General features: G+C 31.1%; 1 protein-coding gene and 1 long non-coding RNA gene across 3 annotated transcripts in view; one reads left to right on the top strand and one right to left on the bottom strand.

Annotated features, from left to right (window-relative positions):
• The first annotated feature begins 5,276 nt into the window (after positions 1 to 5,276).
• Positions 5,277 to 21,520, top strand: part of LOC121118417 (uncharacterized) — a 29,747-nt gene continuing 13,503 nt past the window's right edge. The window contains exons 1-2 of one of the 2 annotated variants that reach the window (XR_011780330.1): positions 5,277 to 5,455; positions 6,724 to 7,033. This is a non-coding gene — a long non-coding RNA (uncharacterized lncRNA). Of the gene's footprint in view, positions 5,456 to 6,723; positions 7,662 to 21,520 lie in introns of those variants that run through there. The other variant, XR_005864438.2, reaches the window with a different exon arrangement.
• On the bottom strand, positions 11,294 to 14,641 carry LOC121118416 (uncharacterized). Its single transcript, XM_040713000.2, has 2 exons — positions 14,267 to 14,641; positions 11,294 to 12,207 (listed from the first exon to the last, which is right to left on the bottom strand). Exons 1-2 carry the CDS (start codon positions 14,531 to 14,533, stop codon positions 11,824 to 11,826), a joined length of 651 nt encoding a protein of 216 aa, XP_040568934.1. The 5' UTR covers positions 14,534 to 14,641; the 3' UTR covers positions 11,294 to 11,823.

The following is a 21,520-nucleotide window of genomic DNA, read 5'->3' as shown; positions in this document are numbered from 1 at the left end:
ATACAGTATGGAATACCTTAATGCTTTCCAGCACCGAAGGGTCTAAACATTAAGGAAATTATATTGACCATTGTCAATGTGATTTCTAGATCCTTCCTTGGCCCTAACAATACCAAGTAACCCTTTGCTAAATGTCCGTAATAGAATATGGCCTACCGCTATGTAAAATTTAAAGAAACCCATAAATGACATGGTAACCCTGAAATATTGGAAGAAAGTTTGGGAGAAGAGCAAATTTGCTGTCAAGACGTTATGTTATATTATCTGTGAGCAGCTTTGAAAACTATAGAAAAAGTGGGTGGGAAGAGCCTTGTGAGGGTGGAGAAGCCCCTTTTGACAACAGCAATAAAAGAAACCATTCTCTTTTGTTGCAAGACTCTTTTGAATGAGTCCTTTGATTTCTTTTTTGACACTTTTGGCCCCCTACAGCTCTGATGCTAAACCCTCGACTATACCTTTAGGATGCATGTCGAGATCAAGGCTGACACCAATGCCCTCAAAGCCACTGTCAGACAGTATCCGGAAATCCGGAAGCAATGACAGAGGACAACATCCGCAGTGGGTGCCAGGCCTTCCACCGCTGCCTGGAATCCATTATTGCCGCTAAGGACGGCTACATTATTGATTAAGTGAGCTCAGACGCACATCTATTTATTTACTTAATTTTGTTGAAATTCTATTCTTAATCAATAAATTATTTCTTGTTGAAGTTTAAAATTGAAAGTGCTCAGATTTTAATGGGCCAATTGGTTAAAATTGCGTGAAGGTCATACTTGATACAACTCCCCCAACAATATCCAAGTATCCTAGGAAATAATTTGAAAAGGTTCTTCAAATTCACATATACTATTGATATTTAAGTCGAGAACACGATAATACCCATTAAAACCTTCATCTGTATTAGGTTTGACATTGAAAGCTGCTTCGTAGAAATCACGTTCTTAGAGTACAGTTACAATTTAAAGGCATATTTCGAAATAAAATAAATATATATATGAAAATTAAGTTTAATAATAGTTGATAAAAAACGTTATATCATTCTTAAAATAAATTATTTTTAAAATTATCTTGAATACAGTTCTTAAAAAAATGTGGCTATCATACAAAATTCAAGTAAAATAAAGGATCATGTTTCGAAGGTAATATTTTTTAAATTATTATTAAGGCTCATAAACACTTTTAATATAAAATACGAAGTTGGAGGAATTGAATTATAGGTAACATAAATAAATACTTTAGTTTAAAATTATTCCCCTTCTGAAGAACTTTTCAGGACGTGCTGATTCACAGCAATAAAAAAAATCAGGCAATAAAGTAAAACATGATCAGATCTACTAAAACAAATAAAAATAGAATGTGACAAGTAAAACGAGCATTAATAATGAAACATTTTAAACAAAAACTAAGAGCCGAGTCAAAAGTCTAAAATTCAAATTCAAAACAATTACTTCCCAAAAGTTTGATAAGATTAAATAATTCCTTCCAAAGTGTTTAAATATTTTGCTGATATTTTCGGACCAAATCTGATCTACATATATTGTCATCCAGAACCCAACAAAGGAATTTGGAATCCTCAAGGAGAAGGCGGCCAAGTATCGCGCTGTAGCAAATGTAAAAAGTATCTGTAATTCTTCAGTCTCCAGTGGTTGATAAGCACAAAACTGGTTCAAATAAGGCCTTTAACATTAGACAAAGAAAAATCCAATGCCTTAATATTATCCGAAGAAGTTGTACTATTTGATACTCCAGACAATATCATCATTTTGGTTAAATTCGATTCGATATTTTCTTGTCTATTGGCATTCAATGATATGGCTCCCTTTAAAATCTGAACATGAAGACAATCAACAAAGACATGAAAGGTAAAATGAAAAGTTATCCCTACAGTCTTTTCATAGAGCGTCGTAAAAATAAGATTATTCGATATTTGAAGTTGTGCTGTGAACCCCTTGTCATTGTTTATGTGGAGCAACGAGTCTTAGATTTTCTTGTGCCAGGTTCAAAGTAAGTCTAAAAGATTCAAATAGTCGTATAGCTTATTAACACCACTTCGTAGCTGTTGCTTATAACACATTTACTAATGTCAGAGAGACGGAGGAATGTGGTATTTCGCATATATTTTCGGAGGAGAACTAAATTTCTCTCGTACTAAGACTGAGGAGGGTTGATTATCAAGATATTGATTTATTATAATATCATTACGTAAGGTTAGATCCTCCAGGAAACCGGGTCCCTCTATATTTTGGAAGAAATATTTTTTTGATGTGTTGTGGTGAAGGATGTCTAACGTTGTATTGGACTCATATATAAGTGCTCCAGACCAAAGGATACGATGAATATCACCTCATGATGTGGATATTTTCCCAATAGCTTCATTAGATAGAATAGTTCCCATCTTAAAAATAGGTAGAGAGCTGTATTTGAGATAATTGCTCTCCTTTCCAATTACGGTTTATGAGTTTATCCATAAATACTTTTGGATACATTTTAGGAATTATGGTAGACAACAAAGTATTTTCCAAACGCATTCAAAAGAATTTCAATTCTCCTGATCAGTAGTCTTTCTGAGTTTGCTTCAACAAATAGCGTAATGTCATTGGCGTCCACATCCAATAAATCGTTAATTGTGTTAAAGAAATTACAAAGCCTCCATACTTTCTTTGTGGACCTTACAAAATTCTTCGATCGCCCGAGTTCCCATTTCTAAGTCCTTTTAGACTACCATTCTTAAAGACACTTACCTCGTTGACGATAGTTCCATAATTTTCAAAAACAAGATCTCTCTCATCTTCCTTCACATCCTCACGTGGAGAATGGATTATGATTCTGTTGTCATATATCATTTGATTCCCGGATGCATCCTTCCTTGAGCTTTTAGGTTCCAACAGTTCATTTTAATCCATTGAAATTTTCGCCCGTCTTTCTAATAATAAATTTATTTTTGACATGAGAGATACCCACTCCGATATCAAGATCTTTATTTAGCACAATAATGACAATACTTCGAGAGCCTGGGAATCCTCAAGTTTGAGAGCTTCAAAAATTATATTTACTACTTTTATGTCAGTAGGTTGCAAATAGGAAACGATCTCCAACAATTGACTTAACATCAACTATGATTTTACTCTTTATTGCTCTAACACCAAGATGTTTTTAGAGCATTAAAATAGTTAAATTGTAAATTGTTCCCATTTGAAGATTCGTTCATTATTATATTATAAAAGAAAAAAAAAGACAAACGCTGCTTTTTAATGTTCATTTTTATGTCTTGTGTTCTGCACTCGTTACCTTTATTTGATCACACAACCTTTCATAAGAAAAGAAACAGAAAGAAGGTCCGAAATCATCTGGTAGTTAGCCAAATACGTCAATAATACTAATTGCTATATATCTCTTATGTACTACCAGACTATCGCCGTCATATTATTTTTTCATCATGCTTAGAATGGATTGTCATGAAGGGGTGTGTTATAGGATGTTAGTAGGGATCCTTAATTTTCAGAATAGCGGCGGGATGGATTCTGATCCTCCTTGTGAGCAAGCGGGTAACCAGTGTAACCTGAGGGCTGGGGTTTATTAAAATATATTCGAATATAAGGACATATAAGCTAAACTGGCAACCGTATCTGATAAAGTATCAGAAAATATGAGATACGTCAAATATTTTTTAATGTTTGTACATATTATAAGCGTTCTAATCGTTTTAATGATATGGCGACAATTTTGCTAAGAATAGTGGGACACTCGTAAATATTTGGCGGTCTATAATGTTGCCTGCGATCTACACGTTGGACATCCCTGCATTATATTATGCAATTGCTTGCAATGAAATTGTATCTTCATCAAATACTTAATGCATAAAATGTATAATATTCAAATTACTCACAATCGTTTTACCTGTAAATGAGCATAAAATGACCTCTCCATTAGAAATTTTATAGATTTTGCACATTGGCTGGGTATCTTGCAAAATGGCAGATTTTCCACATTGCCCGTAACATATATTTTATAAAGTACGAGGAATCATCAAGGAATTCCTGTTCTTTTGGAAGTGGAGCATAAGCATAAACTCCCTTATCACTTTGTTTATTTAACAAAATACATTATGAACAATAATGTAAATCCGGTTTATTTTTAGCTGGCCCGTTGATTTGTAATTGGTAGTATAATGAATGAATTTTATTTTCCTTATGTGTTCTCATTATTATTTAATTTCTGAGCAGTGAACATTCTTTCCTAAATAGATTCAATTATGTTCAAAATCTGTTTAAACGTTCGTGTGTGCTCATAAAGGACGGAGCATAACCCTGAAGATTAGTTGCAGGGCTATAATTGTAAGTCCTTGTTGGACTCCGAGTAGAATTGGGGATCGACATCGGAGTAATCCTAGGAAATGTCCTTGGTTATATCCTTTTTTACTTCTTCTCTTGTCATAGCTGATTGTAATTGACCTAATGAAACGTCATGAACATTATTCTTTCTCTCCTTGAAAACATTCTTCAAATTTTCAGGGTTACCATGTTGATTTTCGTTTTTGTTTTTATTAACATGCCCATTCTAAACTGAATTTCCATCATTGGTTACGACTTATCCACGACGTATCAAGCGATATGAGTGAATCGACAGCTGACAACAAATTACATAGTGTATTTTTGTGTAAGCGAGGTAACGCCGTGGATCAGATGATAGATGCTTAAGGCAGAAGGAGAGCGGGTCAAGAAAAACATGGAGAAATAAAGAAAGAAGAAGGAAAAACGTCCTTAATGGACGATCCTCAGAGGATGAAAAAAAATAATTCATCACTAGGGTCAGCACATAATACTTATATCAGACACTCAAACAAACACTTTTGGTTTCACTAAGGAGACGGTTTTTAATATTAAAAATGAAATCTATATCTTTATCAATGTTAGAGCTAAAACTTTAGAATAAACCTTATCCTACTACTTAAAAAAATTTACTGTAAATAAAAGGTCGATTTTAATTGATTTTTTAGGTTTAATTTTTAATCGGCATATGGAATATTTACTAAATATAAGCAATTTAAAAGTTTGTGTGAAAATATCCCGAAATTATTAAGTCGATTAGATAAATTAAATACTAATCAAATATATTTTATATCAAGCATACTAAAATAAGGGTTGATCTCCTTGCATCTAAAATAGTAATTACTTTTCAAATTAGTCTAATAAGCGACTTAATCATATTTAATTTCGGAACATTTTTTCACGCAACCTTACATAGCTTATTTTTTAATTATTTTTCTCCCTAAATCATATAACATTTAGCTGATATTAACAGGGGTCTTACTCAATGGAGTAATATTACCTTTTCCTCACCCTTTTAGTAAATTCATTTCATCGATAACTATAGATTGCTTAAAGGCGTTGTCGTCGCAGTATTTCATGTCAGCTATTATCGGAGGTAGTAAATCAATCAAATTTATTATTATAAGGTAAGAAAACATGAAATGATCATACAATACCTTATACTTATATAATAACACAATAACTTTATGTATGACGTACATATGAGTTATGACGTGTTATAATTTTGAATGAAGAGATCGTGGCGGCAATTATCATTTATGTTTGCTATTATTATCTATTCAATATTTAATTTTGTATTGCCCAGATATTATAAATATAAGAAGTCCTTTATCCATCTGTGATTGAATTAAATAATTCAAATTAGTACCCAAATTGGCTCAAAGTTGATACTCTTTTGGTTTTTTTTTTTTAAATAAGGGTGATATTTTTCAAGGTTAAAATAACTAATAAGTATAAAATTTAACTTTTTTTATTATATTTTTTTTAAAACATAAAAATCTCAACAAAAATATTTCATGTATCATTTGACGAAATTTTATAAAAGTACCATTAACCATCTATGCAATATTTAATCCTTTATTTCTATGGACTTAATAATAGCATCTTTTTCATTCAAACAAATTTTAAATTGTTGTCTACGACTGAGTAAAAATATTTTTTTTATTTTAAGTTGTAGTTTTATGTATGTGCTACAACTTTAAAAAATTTTTTTTAACTTTTAATTTTATTTTCTATGTATTTTTTTAAAAACAAAAATAAATAATATTATGTAATTATTATTCAATTCTCAAATAACCATATTCATTCTCGGAACCGTACTTTTAACGCTTGTTTGAAACGTAAATTATTCAACAAAAATATTTTATATATCATTGGTCAAAATGGCATAAGCATGGGATTAACCATTCATGCGATATCTAAACATTTTAATTGTTACTGATAACTAATAAGTGATAAATATTAATAGCTAACAAGATTCAATTTCATAACATAACTGTGTTCCCGATAACAGCTGACACATAATCCACTACTGCAGCACCATCAAATAAAACTTTGTCACTCTATATATTCTCTGTGCCCTTATGTTTATGATTAATGTACATTGACTTATATATCTAATTGGTCTTTTATTACAGAATCTAAATAAATTTAAAGTCAACTAAAAAAATCAATCAATATCAATTTCTTTTACAACAATATCTTAATATTGTAATATAAAGTTTATTCTTAAGTTTTAGCTATAATACCAAGTGGTCCATTAAAATCCAAACACATTGAATCTTAAACTTCAACAAGAAATAATTTATTAATTAACAATAGAATTTCAACAAAATTAATACTATAAATCCATGGGTGTTTGAGCTCTTTTAATAATTAATCTATCACCCTTTAGATGCAATGAGTGCTTCCATGTAGCGGTGAAAGGCCTAGGACTCGCTGTGGATGTAGTCCTCTGTCATGGCGTCCCAGTACTGGCTGACAGTGGCTTTGAAGATCGCATTGTTTGGAAGACTGCCATTAAGGGATTGACATCAAGGCTGTAGGCGACCAAAAGTGCAAGAAAAAAAGTCTAGTTTGGCTCTTGTGACAGAGCCCTTCTTCCTTTCCGGCATTTCGGATTTGCTGACGGCGTAGACACCCAACTTCTTAAAGTACGCTAATACAAATTCGTCGATGAAGTTCAAGTGTCATTTTCTTGACTTGTACGTAAGCTAGAAAGCCCATGTTTGTTTAGTTTTGTGACTGATTGTTTATGTTTTAATATATCGAAATATGAATTAATTTCAATCACTAGCAATTAATGGTTATATTTTAGTTTTATGTCTTTTTTGGTATTCAATGGTGTTTTTTATCCATACTTTATGTCCAAAAACTACACAAAATCATCAAAAAAGCCATTTTGAATCAACTTTAAGGCTGTTGAGGCAGTGTGTAGATCTCTAAAAAAATGATTTTTGAGCTTCTCACATCTTATGGCTTGGGAAAAAATGCGGATACATATCAAAGTTAAAAAAAGTATATTTTTGAATAGGTATATGACTGATATATTATGTATCTTTTACCCAAACCTATAATTTTGCCATGACCATTTTTCCTCTTGGAGATTTTGCCATATGCGATATTTTATATGCTTTTTTATTTATTACGTTATATGTTCCAACTTTACATTTAGTCTTACTGAACTGTATCTCATTAAAGATGTATAAGATATCTCATGTTAGCATAAAAACTACCAAAATAAACGTTGTAATCCAGAAGAATGTTTCAGAGGAGAACACCTTAGCTGTCACAACGTTTTATTAGATCAGCTACACACAGCGATGAGATGAAGGAAATAAACAAAAATCCCACTCCTTATATAGCAAGTACTTATAGGCTGGAATTACTCCGATGTCAATCCTCAATTCTACTCCAAATCCAACAAAGATTGACTCTCGAGCAAACCCTCATCGTTACTATTCGTCTTTCATGAGCACGTGCACCGTTATGACTTAAGATATTCCCTTCTTAAGAATTAAATAATAATAATAACAGCTCTAGAATATAATATATTATGTTCAAGTTGCAACTACAAAAGTCGCTCTCGCTTTCTTGGATATATTTTATACAACTCTAATCTCAGTTATAGATCAAAAAAAAAAAAAAAAAAAAGGAAGAAAAAAGAAAATAGTTTGAAAATATGGAAGGAACAGTGTTTACAAGGACGAAGAAGTAATGAACTCTGAATCATTAATCATTTCTAAAGGACTCATTGACTATTGGCACTTTATCAGGGGTGTTCACAAGGGACAGACTGGAGGGCTATATACCCCCCCCAAAAAAAAAAAAAAAAAATTTTTTTTAGTTGTTTACTTGAAAATTTAATATTTGATTTTTTTCTTTTAAAAAATGTAATATTATGAGAACAGCTGGGGATTTTTCAAGTTTTTTATTAAAAAAAAAAATAATTTCAAACTTTTTCCCTAAAAATTTTAATTTTTCGATTTTTTTTTCTTCAAAAAAACCAAGACGCCCACTGATAAAATTATAACATTGCTAAGTACATGAAAAGTTCATTATTTTTATGTGTATAAGAGTTTTTATATAGTACTATAATTCTTACTTGTACTGATCAGCTGAAGAAAAATTTGAAAATAACCCACTTATTAACTATTTACTATAATTTACTTATTCAAACTCATGATCTTACGAAATTTAAGAAACTCGATATAAAATTTTCAATAGTAAATACAGAAATTAAAGATCGAACTTTTAATATAAAAACATAAAACGGTACAATGCAAAAAAATTATAGAGGTGTTCGCGGAAAATTATCTAGAACCTTATTTTGTAGCTTGCCAAAGAACTTCTATGAAGAGTTATAAATCTGATTCTGGTGAAGTTTCTACATTGATATAGTTTTAAATATATTTTTATATTAGAGCAGTGGTTCTCAAATGGTTCTTGGGGTAACTGGAAGCACTTTAACGAGTACTTGAGATTTTAAAAGAATATTTTACGAGTGGTACATAACTCAAGGGCGTCCGCAGGAGCTGGGCTGGAGGACCTGTAGCCCCCTAAATTAAGGAATGTTTTTTTTAAACAAAAATTTAATTTAATGGTTGATTTTTTTTTTCATAAAAAAATCTAACCATTAAATTTTGGTAAATTTTTTTGGAAATTGAATTTCCAAAAAGTTTTAATTTTTGGCTTTGACTCCCCTGTCACTGAAGCTAAAAATACTTTGTGCTGGTATGGGGGTACTCGGGTTGTAGATAAAAATTAAATATATTAACGGAATTAATATGATATTTTTCTCTAATTAATCTACTTTTCTCGTCTTAAATCGATCAAAAAAATAAATGTAAAGACTTTTTCTCGACATTTCATAGGGATATCAGTACATACTAATTTAATTCAAATATCACTCTTTATTATTTGCACAAAGTAAGATTAGATGAACGCGTTAAGTGTTTTTTTATTCTTAATGCCCTTGGATGGAGTCTAATCACGATATTTGAGCCCCAAAGATGTCATTTTCTTTAAAATTATGATTTAATTTATCAAGTTAGTGAAAAGGCTCTGGGCAGCAAAACGTGGCCTGTTAATTAATATTTATTTTCTCATTAATATAGGAATTTTTAGCGACTATTTATTCACATTCTGCTGAATCCATATTTTGTGCATAAAAAAACTATAATAAACCTTTCTTTATCATAAGTGAGCAAGAAGCCAAAAGGTAGCGTATCTCAGATCTCCTAGATGCTAAAGCTGAGTTGGCGAGGATTATGGGCTATATAAAGTGCTCCAGGAGCCAGGTTTTTAAGGTGGGCATGATGAAAAATGATGGAGAAGACCTCTTAAAGAATGTAAGAAGTGGAGGGGACAATTTAAAGAACGATCCGGAATTCCTGTCCAGCTTGGAGAAGAAGATCAAGGAGGGTCCAACCTAATCGGTGAATCGCCTCGCCAACGACATCTATGTGGCTGCAGATTACATCAAGAGTACTGTGAAGGGTGAATTGGGATTTTCCTCATATACGAATAAACCACACTACCTTCTCACGTTGGTCAAAAAGGCCAGGAGGCTCGAGCGTCCACGTTTTGCTGCACAACCCTGTATATCTCTATTTAAATTCCTGATTTTCGAACAAAAGTATATTGTATTTTTTTTTTTTTTTCAATATTTAACATATTTTCAAACCAAAATGCATCAATAAAGGACCCTTTTTGTCATATCAATAAATGATCATTTTATTGTTTAGATGAATAAAATCCAAAATAATAAAATATTTTGTGATACTAAATTACAAATTTTTGTCATTATAGTATACTTTATACATTTTGATTCTATTTTTCAACATTTCCTTATGATGGCGTAAACTTACGAATACAAAAATATTCATTGTATTTTTTGGTCAACAGTGAATTTTTTTGCTTCTTTTCCTCTTATTCGTTTTCTGAACGTTGATGGGTTGAATTACAATTTACTCTTGTTGAGATACTGTGAACAATTCTCGATAATTATTGAATAATAGTTCCATAGATGGGAAGAGTTGGCTAACTACTAAATGATTTTAGACCCTCTTTCGTTTCGGAGTAAGGACAATGATATAGAATATAGGTATCAAAGTGTGATACACATTGCAACAATAAATACATAATTATTAATAATCAATGTGTCTATGGAAAACGTCAGAAAAGGCAATTTGTCTTTTTAAAGTTTTTATTCAATAAATTCATTAATCTGCACAAACGTGTACATTGGAGCAGTTTCATTTTCAGGATTTTTTTTACTAGTGGGGAAAAGTTGTCATATGGTATGAAAATTAACATTGAAAAATTGCATTGTCCTACAAGGTCATCATCATCTTTAGGTCGCACATCTTGTTCAAATTATGAAAAAAAGGTAAAACTCTTTATTTAGTGAATATAGAAACTAAAATGACCATTTTATTTATTTTGCATTAAATAATTTTGATAAACATTTTGTTAACCTATAAAAAATATTAAAATGCATTTTTCTTAAGTTGTCACAGGGTAAAAAAAAAAAAATAAACAGTGAGGAAAATTTGATAATTCGTGTATAGCACGCATCTTTTTTTTTTTTTTTTGTTACATTTTTAGAAAGGAAAGGTCAATATTTTCTTATGTTATCCCCTTTATTTTCTCCATGGCGTTACTTAAGAAACAAATTTCATTAATATTTTTTATAGGTTAGAATAATGTCTACCATAATTAAAATTTGCAAAATAATGATTAAAGTTGTATTTTAATCTTTATTCACGAAATATATAACTTTTGTATCCTTTCAAACTTTAAACTTGATGTGCTTCTAAAATATTACATCGTAGGAAAATTAAATTTGCAATGTTTATTTTTTTACCACATGACAACTGTTCCAAACTAGCCGTAATCGAAATTCGAAATAAGTTGAAAGGCAAACCACGCTAGTATTCATTGTGCAAGTATAAACTACATAATTGTACTATTTTTCTACAGAAAAAACTATTTATTATATATTTCAATTTTTTTAATAACTGTTTAACAAATTCACATAAAGTATGATAATTATTTTTACACACCTTACAAATCAACATTTATTTTGAGAAGAATTCATCAAACTGAAAGCTAAAGAACAATATTTAAAAAAAATACTAAATACGTACACATGTATATCTTTGACAATAGATGAGTGAGTTTAAAAGTCCTTTCATTTTAAAATAAGAAAAAGTGAGTAACTAAGTCATGAAAGGTACTATAAAAAACAATACAATAGAACAGAAATGGATTTTACGTCATTCAAACGTAAGCAGCACATTAGATTTAGGAACGATTTGATAACGAGAAGATTAACAATATTTTTGAATAAATAAAATTAGCCTTCCTTTTTTTTTAAAAGACATAATTCAAATTTAAAGCAAGGTGTATCCGTCTATTGAGCTGATTAATAAACATACGTCATACAAAAATAATTTTGATCATTGATGTAAAGAACTGAGGGGGAAGTGAGTTAATTTCGATTTTTGGAAGAATTCACTACTTTCCGAAGTATTTTTCTGATGACATACACATTATCTTTTCCTCTGGGATCATTTGCACTCCCTCCATTGTAAGGATACAAGTGACGTTTAGTCAGAGTATTGTCCGGTTCCGTTTGGTAATTATCCGTAAAGGATTTCATAAAATCGTTGTACTCATTGTTGGAGAGGGATTTCCCATGATTATTGTAGTTGTATTGACCGGCAAGATTATAACTTGGCGAGGGAGCGGATCTTCCCGAAAATCCAGAGACTGAGGTTAAACCCCCTATCACGAACCATGCAAGTGATGATGAAACGAAATTAACTGCATTTTGTATAACGTGGATAGCGATGTTATCAGGTTTCAAGACGCCCTAGAAATAAGATTAAGATATTCTGTTAATATTTCCGTGTTTCCCCCTTCAAATATCTTTTTCCGACAAGAGATGATAAATATCTGATTATAATCATGATTTAGTTTTCATATACAACATAAATAAATATTGTTAAGAATCTATAAATGTACACAATTTCCGCAATTTATATAATCAAACGAAACATTTTTAAAAGTAAAAACGCGCAACCTTCGCTTAACTGATTATCATACAATATCGTGATTATCAGTAAAGATGTGAAGATTATACATAAATATAAATAGATTATTTTACCTCCTTGTATTTTAAAGATTTACAACACACTTTTCTGCTATTGATCCATAGAGAAATAAATAGAGTATGGTTTACAAATTTGCAAGTACGTCATATTTTTTCTTTCTAAACTGAAATTGGTTGACAGTGTAAGCAGAAAGTAGAAATTCTTTTCATAATAAGGAAAGGACTTTGCTAAGAGAATTATATATTTTTAGAATAAGAAGAGAGAGATCTCAACTCTTTCGAGTTATCTAGACAATTACCACTTTGGAGGATCTTGAGAGTAGATGAAGGTCTAATTATAAGCAGAAGTTGTGAGGACGTCCCCTATGGAGCAGGAGTATCGGTGGGTACTCGGGGTCGAACCCTGGACTGAGGGATGAACCAAGAGATATCATCTCATTATGTAAGGAACATCAACTTTTTCTTGAACCTACCATGAATCATGATAGTATCATTATTTTCATCCCCTCATATCATCTGTCATCCCTCAGTCCACGGTTTCACTCCAAAACCAGCCCCCCAATACTCCATAAAAGAAACAAACTCACAACTTCACAACTCCTAAACATAACGAGACTTTTCCATTTACTTTACAAGATACTTCAAAGTGGCAAAGTTATAAACCAAAGAGGTGGACGTATTTTTGAATATAAAGCTCGGATAAAAGAAATCCGCTGCTATAAAAATGGAATGGGTAGAGCTGTATCTGGGCGGAAGAACAAGTTTGAACTATTCAACGTTAACACTACTTGTTGTTATTTTAGATCAGCTGAGTTAATTGAATTGATTAAATTATTGGCCAAAACACTATGTCAAAAGGAACAAAAGAATTAGCATCTTATGGGGGTGGGGGGTGAATAACTCGTTAATACTGTTAATACTTTTCCCACTCTTCTCTAACAACTACATCCCTGTTTGTTATCAGCTGAGATTTAGATAAATCTTATTTCCAACTTGTCGGCTCTATGTAAATACATTTATTTCTATTGATAACTCATAAATATTCATTTCCTAACGTCTAAAAATAAAAATCAGCCTCTTTATGCTGTTTTGTAAATTTATGGCGTCTAAATGTGGGTTTTGTGTGTAAAAATTACTTTTATGAATAAATAATGAATTAAAAAATGTATTGATTGAATCCTTGTTCGGTAATGTATTTATACAGTAAATGATTTTACATGCATGGCATTGGATGCCAGAAAACAATTTCATTTATCATTAAAAAAATAGGTCTTTCCTACCTTGAAATTAAAGTCACATCATTTATAGGACTCTATGTACACGTTGTTGGGATGTCATAATAGGATTGAGGAGGGAAGCTTTTCACATCAAAATTAGTATAATCTTATTTTTAAACAGATAAAAATCTTAGAATATCCAAAATTCTTTATTTGTATAATGTATTTTATATTGTCAGTGATACAATTAAATGGATTTGACTGAAACATCATTTTATTGATGTAAATGTTTTCGTTCATTAAGTCGGCTATAAATTTAATTTCTACTCCCGTTGTGGAGTTAAAATTAACTTGATACAATTAGAACATCTAGCTAACCAACCAATCGAATCCGTATTATCCACAAAAAAAAAAAAACATAATATCTTTGCTTCATCCATTAGAAAATGGTAACATTTAATAATAGATTTAACAATAAATTTCACGCTTTAAAAAGTCCTTCAAAATAATTTTTTAGCCATCAAGCAAGCATGTTGTACATTGTTACAAGGAACAAAGTATGTTTTCCTATCCTTTTAAATGTTAAATCTGTTATCTCTTACCTCAGATACGGCGTCCATATCCAAACCAAAGTTCTTTGATTTAGCAGGTCCTGATAAAGAGGAAGGTGATGCCGGGAATCCAAGGCGGCTCCCAAAAAGGAATTTGGCCATACGTCTTGCACCATCCTTTAAAATATTATCATCATGGATTTCATTGGAGACATAGTTGCTATTCTCATCAGCATATGTATCAGGCGAGGACGGCCTCCCTTCCGTCATTAGAACACATGACATTAAAAGTAAGAGGTATACAACTACACGATTCATGCCGATTTATTTTTATGTATGTCTATATATATTATTATTATTTATTTAAAAAAGCCAAGTTATAATCAACTACTATTCGATATAATCACTCTAATAGAACTGAGATTTTAACGTCCTTAACTTTATTTATATGGTATACGTAAAGTAGGAGAAACAGGGGATTCGCGTGCAGTGGTAGTAGAGTCCCTAACGTGCAGTTGAGTGTCATTTTTACCGACCCTGTTTCCTCTTTTTACGTTATTTTTTTAAAGTGTATATACTTATACCTACAGACATAGTAGTTTCATACAAAGTACATAAGATGCATACACGTACATGTTATAAACGATGTGATTGACTACATGTGGTTCATCAACACAAAAGCAAGCTAGAAGGATTTTACTCAAAAGAGATATGTTTGTACTCTTATGAGAATTATCCTCAATTTCTATGAATAAATTATTCTTTTTAACCCTTGGTGAGTGTCACAAATTACTCTTAAAGCAGCAGCAAAAATTGATCATCACAATAAAGTAATGAGTAATTGACAGCTTTGATATAAAACCCCATATCGGGGTCAATCTAGGAGTCAATATCAATCTCTTAAATCTAATAAAGTTTCTAAACTATAGGTAAAAGTGTGAACTTTTTGATTACCAATAAATAGATAAACTGTTGCTGGAATGAAAATGAGTACAACATTGAGGCTTTATCACATACATTTTTATTGATATATCTTTCGATTTTTCAAAATGACTTCCTATACTATTTTCTTCAACCTGGGCCTAAAGGTACTTGAGCACATTGGATAAAATTTTGGTGATGGGTAGTACAGGATCTCTTCTCGACTACACCCCAAATTGCATTGTCGAAGGGGGAAAAGTCTTGGAAAGAATGTGGTCAGGTCAACCATCATGCTTTAACAAAGTCAACAAATTCTGGCCTCTCTTGATCTTGATTGTTTATGAAAGTAGATGCTGTTATTGTTGGAGATAAGAGACCTTCCCCAGATCCTTAACATACCTCCTCATAGTCCAATCACCACTGACATTGAGAGTATTGGCATCCTGCCTAATCGACTTGGCCAGAGTTCTGGTGATTGCGGTATCTATGTCCACCATGATCCTGTCTTCTGTCATCTACGGCTACCAGGAGACTCCTCTAGGCTCTAACCTGAAGCCACCATACTTTTAATCTTGTAAACAGGACTACAAGAGTATCGCACGACCTTCATAAACTCCTCGATCATGTACATTTTTTTTTTTTTTTTTTTTTTTGCATTTGAAAACTAGAATAACTTCATTTTCTCTTATCACTTTATCTCAATATATGTGGTAGGTGTACATAAAACCAATCTTGAACAAGAATGAAGTAAACGAAAAATCCTAATTTAAAAAAAGATTAATATACAACCTAATATTACATAGACATATTTGAGTTAACTATAGATTTTGTATTCAAATTTAGATCCTTTATTTGATTGAAGAGACATATAATACGCCCAAAATGGCCCCATGCAAATAAAATATATCCGTTACTCATTCTTTGTATGTGACAATCAACTTTGAATACTTGAAGTGCCATTTTCCAGACTTGAAGTAAATATCATTCTAGCTTGCTTTTGTATTGACAAGTCACAAATGACTAAGTACATGTTAGTGTTGTCATGCAGTATTAACATTTTTGTACTCGTGACATTATAACAATAAGAATTGGTATTTCAGCACTTTTCGACACTTTTTTTACTGAAAATATAAAAAAAAAAATAATCAGGATGGTGATTACGATTCAATTCGTGTAAAAATTCCCAATGCCGATTCCTTTATATTCTAAATAATAGTTAAAAAATGCAATTTTCTTACAGGGGCAGCCACAGGACTATATTTTGGGAGTCCTTGGTTTTGGATTTTTCGTAAAAAATCCAAAAATGATTTTTTTTTTGAAAAAAATTTGAAAAAATTAATTTTTTGGAAAATTATTTCAAATATTTAATTTTATATTTCAAAATCTACATCTATTACTAAAAATTAAATTTTTTGCAGGAAATTTCCAAAATCCATAGCTACTCTCAAAAGATAAATTTTTTTGAAAAGATAAATTTTTTTTTAAAAAAATTCGGAAATTAAATTTTTTGGAAAAAATACAAAATTTTAAGTTTTCTTGTAAAAAGCAAAAATTTCTTACTTTGGGAGTTTTTTAAATTTTTTGATAACTTATTTCCCTGATGCAGATTCCATAAAAAAATCGCAATTCTCCGATTCTAATTAATCATCCCATTACTAATTTTGAATGACGTCATAATTAAAGGAGACGCTGTCTTGGGAATTGAAAGTTGATATTTTTACTACATAAACTGCACAAATCCCCATATAATATTAATGGAACTCCATTCTATAGCATTAAGAATAAAAAAGACCTTCGTCGAATATTACTTGTTGCAAATAATAAACGGTAATATTTGAATTAAATCAAAGTAATCGCTTTGAAATGTCTAAATTTTACAATTTTTTTATTATCGATTACTGACGAGAAAAGTAAGATTTTTAGAGAAAAATATAATATTTATTATATTCGGATAATTAATACATTTAGGAGGTGTGTTCAAAAAGTAAGGGGACTTTGTATGTTTTTAGCAAGAAATATTTATTTATTCATCAATATTTATATTGTACCCTTTCAAAGTAATGCCCCTCAGATACAATACATTTATGCCAATGTTTTTTCTAATCCTCGAAGCAATATAAATAATAAACACTTTTCGGTATAGCCTTGAGCTCTTCCAGCGATGCAGTTTTTATCTCATCAATCGTTGCGAATATCCGTCCTTCCATAGGTCTCTTCACTTGTCATTTTTTTTTCATTACTCAGAACAGTTTCATGTCACTCTCAACATTTTAAGTGTTTTGGAGCACTTCATTATATTCTATAAAAAAAATCTGAAGCAAATTCTTTCATCCAAATTTTTCAATAGCAAAAAACAACAAACACGCACAATACTTCAAACTGTTTGGCCTGTTACAAACAAATTAAGCGTATTATATAGCTGAAACATTAAATATATGTTCGTGGCGACTGTTCTACCTATAGAAAAATAAAAAAATCGATCATACCAAATGTACCTTACCCACAAAATTTAAAAAGTCATTTTACTTTTTGAACACAGTTTATATATTATAAAACTAGTCATTATGAGAATACACTTTTGATAGACAGTAGGATTTCAGTCCTTTTATCTTTTAGTCCCGTTTTGACATACAAAATTTGACTTTTTTTTTATTATTAATGAAGAAAGGATTTAATTATTTTTTTTTATAAAACTTGGTTGTTTAGCCCTCTAATATGGCCCACATCAACAAAGACAAGAAAAATAATGAACATAAATAATTAAATGCATGTTGTGGAACTAGATTATTGATCTCATTTAATTGTTATTACTTATTTAAACGTATAATATGTAAGAGACTTTGTTGCTATTCCAATCAAAGGAAGTACATAGTCATTTTTCTTAATACTAATGCAAAGAAAATATTCATTAAGCGCCTAAAAACAGTTGTTTAGACTCCCAAAATGGACAATATCAACAATGCTGACGTTATATGAAAACGATATATAAAGGACAAATTGATATACAAAAATAGCCAATAAAGCGCTCGCCCTCTATCCAATCAAAACCTTACAGGATTTCAAATTTTAAACACTAAGAGGAAGTCGAATTTCTGTCGAAAAGTTTTAATTACTCCATAGCATCATTTTCTTATGATATAAATTTTACTTTGAGCGTGGATTTTTTACATTTCGTAATGCATTCCGTGAGATTTTGCTTAGATACAAGCACTTCACATCTGCAGAGAAGTAGTACCCGTCGTTCGAAACAGTCCCTATGGGACAATTTAGTTGGATAAAGCATAAATTTAACAGGTTACGTCACAAACAGGGCCGCACTTACCTTATACACAGACACAGTATTGCCCCCTCCCAAGTTCCAGCAGGGGCCCCGAAAACTGAGGGTGCTTAAGACAATGGTTTTCAAAGTGGGTCCATGAGAGGAGGCTAGGGCGGGGAGCAGGAAAGTGTGGAATTGAGGATCTACACGTACATAGTACACATGTTTCGTAAAAAAGGGGCCTCAGCTAAAAATGTGTTAGTGTAGGGGCCCTTGAAAAAGTATATTTCGAGAAACTCTGTGTTAAGAAATACTATATTTATCACATTATAGGGCCCGACAAGCTTAGTAGCGGACCTGGACCAATAATCTACCCCACCCCTTCCCTCTTTTATTTACACCGTCTTGTGCCTAAAACCACTGTTTTTGATTTTTTCTTAGCTATTTGGAACTCAGATACAAATTTATCAACATGGCGACGTAGAAAAATCATTCAAAAATGCTGCTGCAACTGCACAAATAAACTCAGAAAATTCACTTATTGATTAAATAATATACATATATTCCAATTTCTATATAGGAACAAAAGTATATGAACTGAGACCGATAAGTAATATATAAAAGTATCAGTTAGACTTTGTCGGTGTCAGTTCCAGCGAATCAAGAAACGGAAACGCTTGAACTGCTAGAACCGGTATACCAAGAAGGGCATAACCTTAGGTGGTTGTAACTGACGAGTATAACTACTCTGGATAGCGACCTTGATTAGAAAAATATTTTAATATTATCCATATTTATCAAATTTATACGTTGATTTCCTTTTCTTTTTTTGAAAGTAGTTAGGAAGAGCAAAAAACATCATCAAAACTCCTCAACATAATCCCTCTAAACTCTTTTCATATATACCTAGGAACAAAAAAGTAGTTTATGATGTTTCAAAATATGCCTTAATCCCCAAATACATACATTTTCCTTGAAATCTTTTTTTAGTAATTCCTAGTTCAATGATCCTTCTTAAAAGATGATTCCGGTAGAGACTCATCTTCAGTATGACTAGGGATGAGCATTTTGTAGAGTACAAAGAAAAGGCGGGAGCGATACTTATACTACTATGGATTTAAGACCCTTTTGCACAATAGCTGCCTATTATATCATTTTGGGGTGAGAAAATGTACTCCTGCTATAGAGAAGAGACCTTTTGACATTTATATAAGCGTTAGTGAGGGAAAATATGTGATGTGTCAACATAAAAACAATCTTGAATAAAAATCAAGAAAAGGAAAAAATCCTCAATTGATTTTTTTACTTTATTTATACATATATCCCAATATTTCATGGACATATTTGAGTTAAGTATAGGTTTGTTATTTAAATTCGTGGGATGAGTTACGATACCCAAGAATTTGAGCAATAATGTAAAATAGGGTTGTTCTATCCGTGGCTTGCAGGCTGCATTGCAGGCCGCTTAATGTTTATGTGCGACCCACAACTCATTCTAGCTTTAATTAGTATTTTTTAAAGAAAAATTGTCACAATATTATTGAAACGCGTAGAATGCGCAGAATAATTTTTGTAATTGTTAAAAATTATTTCTCTGGAAGAAAAGGTTTTAATGAGGAAACGGACGGAAATATTTTTTTTAAATTTATCTTCTAGAAAGAAATATGGACAAAAAAAAATTATAATCCTACGAATATCCTGACCAGGTTTGCCAGATTGGCTTTTTTGAAGCATTTTGCCCTTGAAAATTAGATTTGGTCCCAAAGTTGAAATAAATATAAATTTAATAGCTTTTTTGAAAAGTTATTCTTCATTAAACTTAATTTGATAGGTTCTGTGGCTTATTGAAATATTTGAAGTGGCAATGTGGCCCATTACATTAAAATTGTTGGACATCCCTGGTGTAGAACCTCTATTCGATTTACAAGATTTTTATTAGCCCCGATATGGTCTATGAAACATAATCAATCAATGTATCCTTCTTTTAATGTAAAAATCAATTTTTTCTACTTTGAGTGCAATTTGCAAAACACACAAAGGGTTCATAAGTATAATTTGTTAACACAAATTGACAATAGTTCGGGGAAAAATACAAATCTAATTGACAAATAATTTTGCAAAAAATTATTCTAGTTTGCCTTTGCGTTAACATATTATAAAACTATATTTAAAGATATATATTTGTATACATTTAAAAAAAAACTATTAGTAGGTGGGGATTGATGAGAGAGAGAGATGCTAAAACTACGAGGATCTATTAAAGAATGAACAAAGAAGAATGATAACATGAACTATTTTTTCTTTTATAATCCTCAATATGTTATTTTTCTAGACATTTTGCCCATCCCGGGGTAAGACTATTAACTCAATAAAATATTTATAAATAAATATACATATTTGCATTTTGTATATTTTACATCATGAATATGTACATAGAGAAGCAAGATAATAAATACCTAGTTATTTAAAAAAATGTGTAGGTTAGTACGGTTTGTTTATTAACTTTTTTCGAATTTCGATTACGACTAGTGCAGAAAAGTTGTCATCTAGTAAAAAAAGAACAGAAGCAAAATTTCTGTTATGTCATCTTTAGATTGTAGATTTCGATCAAGCTATATAAAAAAAGCATTTTTCTATCCTATAAAAAATAAAAATAGGGTCACACTTATGAGCAAATCAGAAAATAATGCAAGGAAATTAGGAACATATGTGACCCGACAACATAAAAGCAAGATAGAATCATCTTTATCACAATTAAGTATGGATTAGATTTGTATTCTTGTACGAATTATCGTCAGTTTATTTAAACATAATATTGTCAAATACCCTTTTGGGTGTGTTGCAAAGTGCACTCAAAATACAAAATGGGAACCCAAAACTTGGATTAAGCATTTCTAATTTAGGAATAAAAGTGATATGTTATAAACTATATTTAGCCATTTTGTATTCAATATGTCCTCCTTCCCAAGCAATAACAGCCTCGACACGCTGCTAAATACATTAATACATTAGTAGCTCTCGAGACTGAAAAGTCGTGGCCATGACAAACCACGGTATCATAATGGTATCTCGGAGCAAACCAAATTAGATTGAGATGTATGGCAGACAACTTTCTCCAATTTGTC

The sequence above is a fragment of the Lepeophtheirus salmonis genome, chromosome 5 (assembly GCF_016086655.4).
Source record: "Lepeophtheirus salmonis chromosome 5, UVic_Lsal_1.4, whole genome shotgun sequence".
Classification (NCBI taxonomy): domain Eukaryota; kingdom Metazoa; phylum Arthropoda; class Copepoda; order Siphonostomatoida; family Caligidae; genus Lepeophtheirus; species Lepeophtheirus salmonis.
Note: the sequence above shows the minus strand (reverse complement) of the source record. Positions and strands in the feature narration are given on the sequence as shown.

Bases quoted from the DNA above. Each gene is read 5' to 3' on its own strand.
- LOC121118416 (XM_040713000.2), bottom strand. From the start codon at position 14,533: ATGAATCGTGTAGTTGTATACCTCTTACTTTTAATGTCATGTGTTCTA. The intron at 12,208-14,266 runs GTAAGAGATAAC...TCTTATTTCTAG, and splicing joins ATATGGACGCCGTATCTGAG to GGCGTCTTGAAACCTGATAA.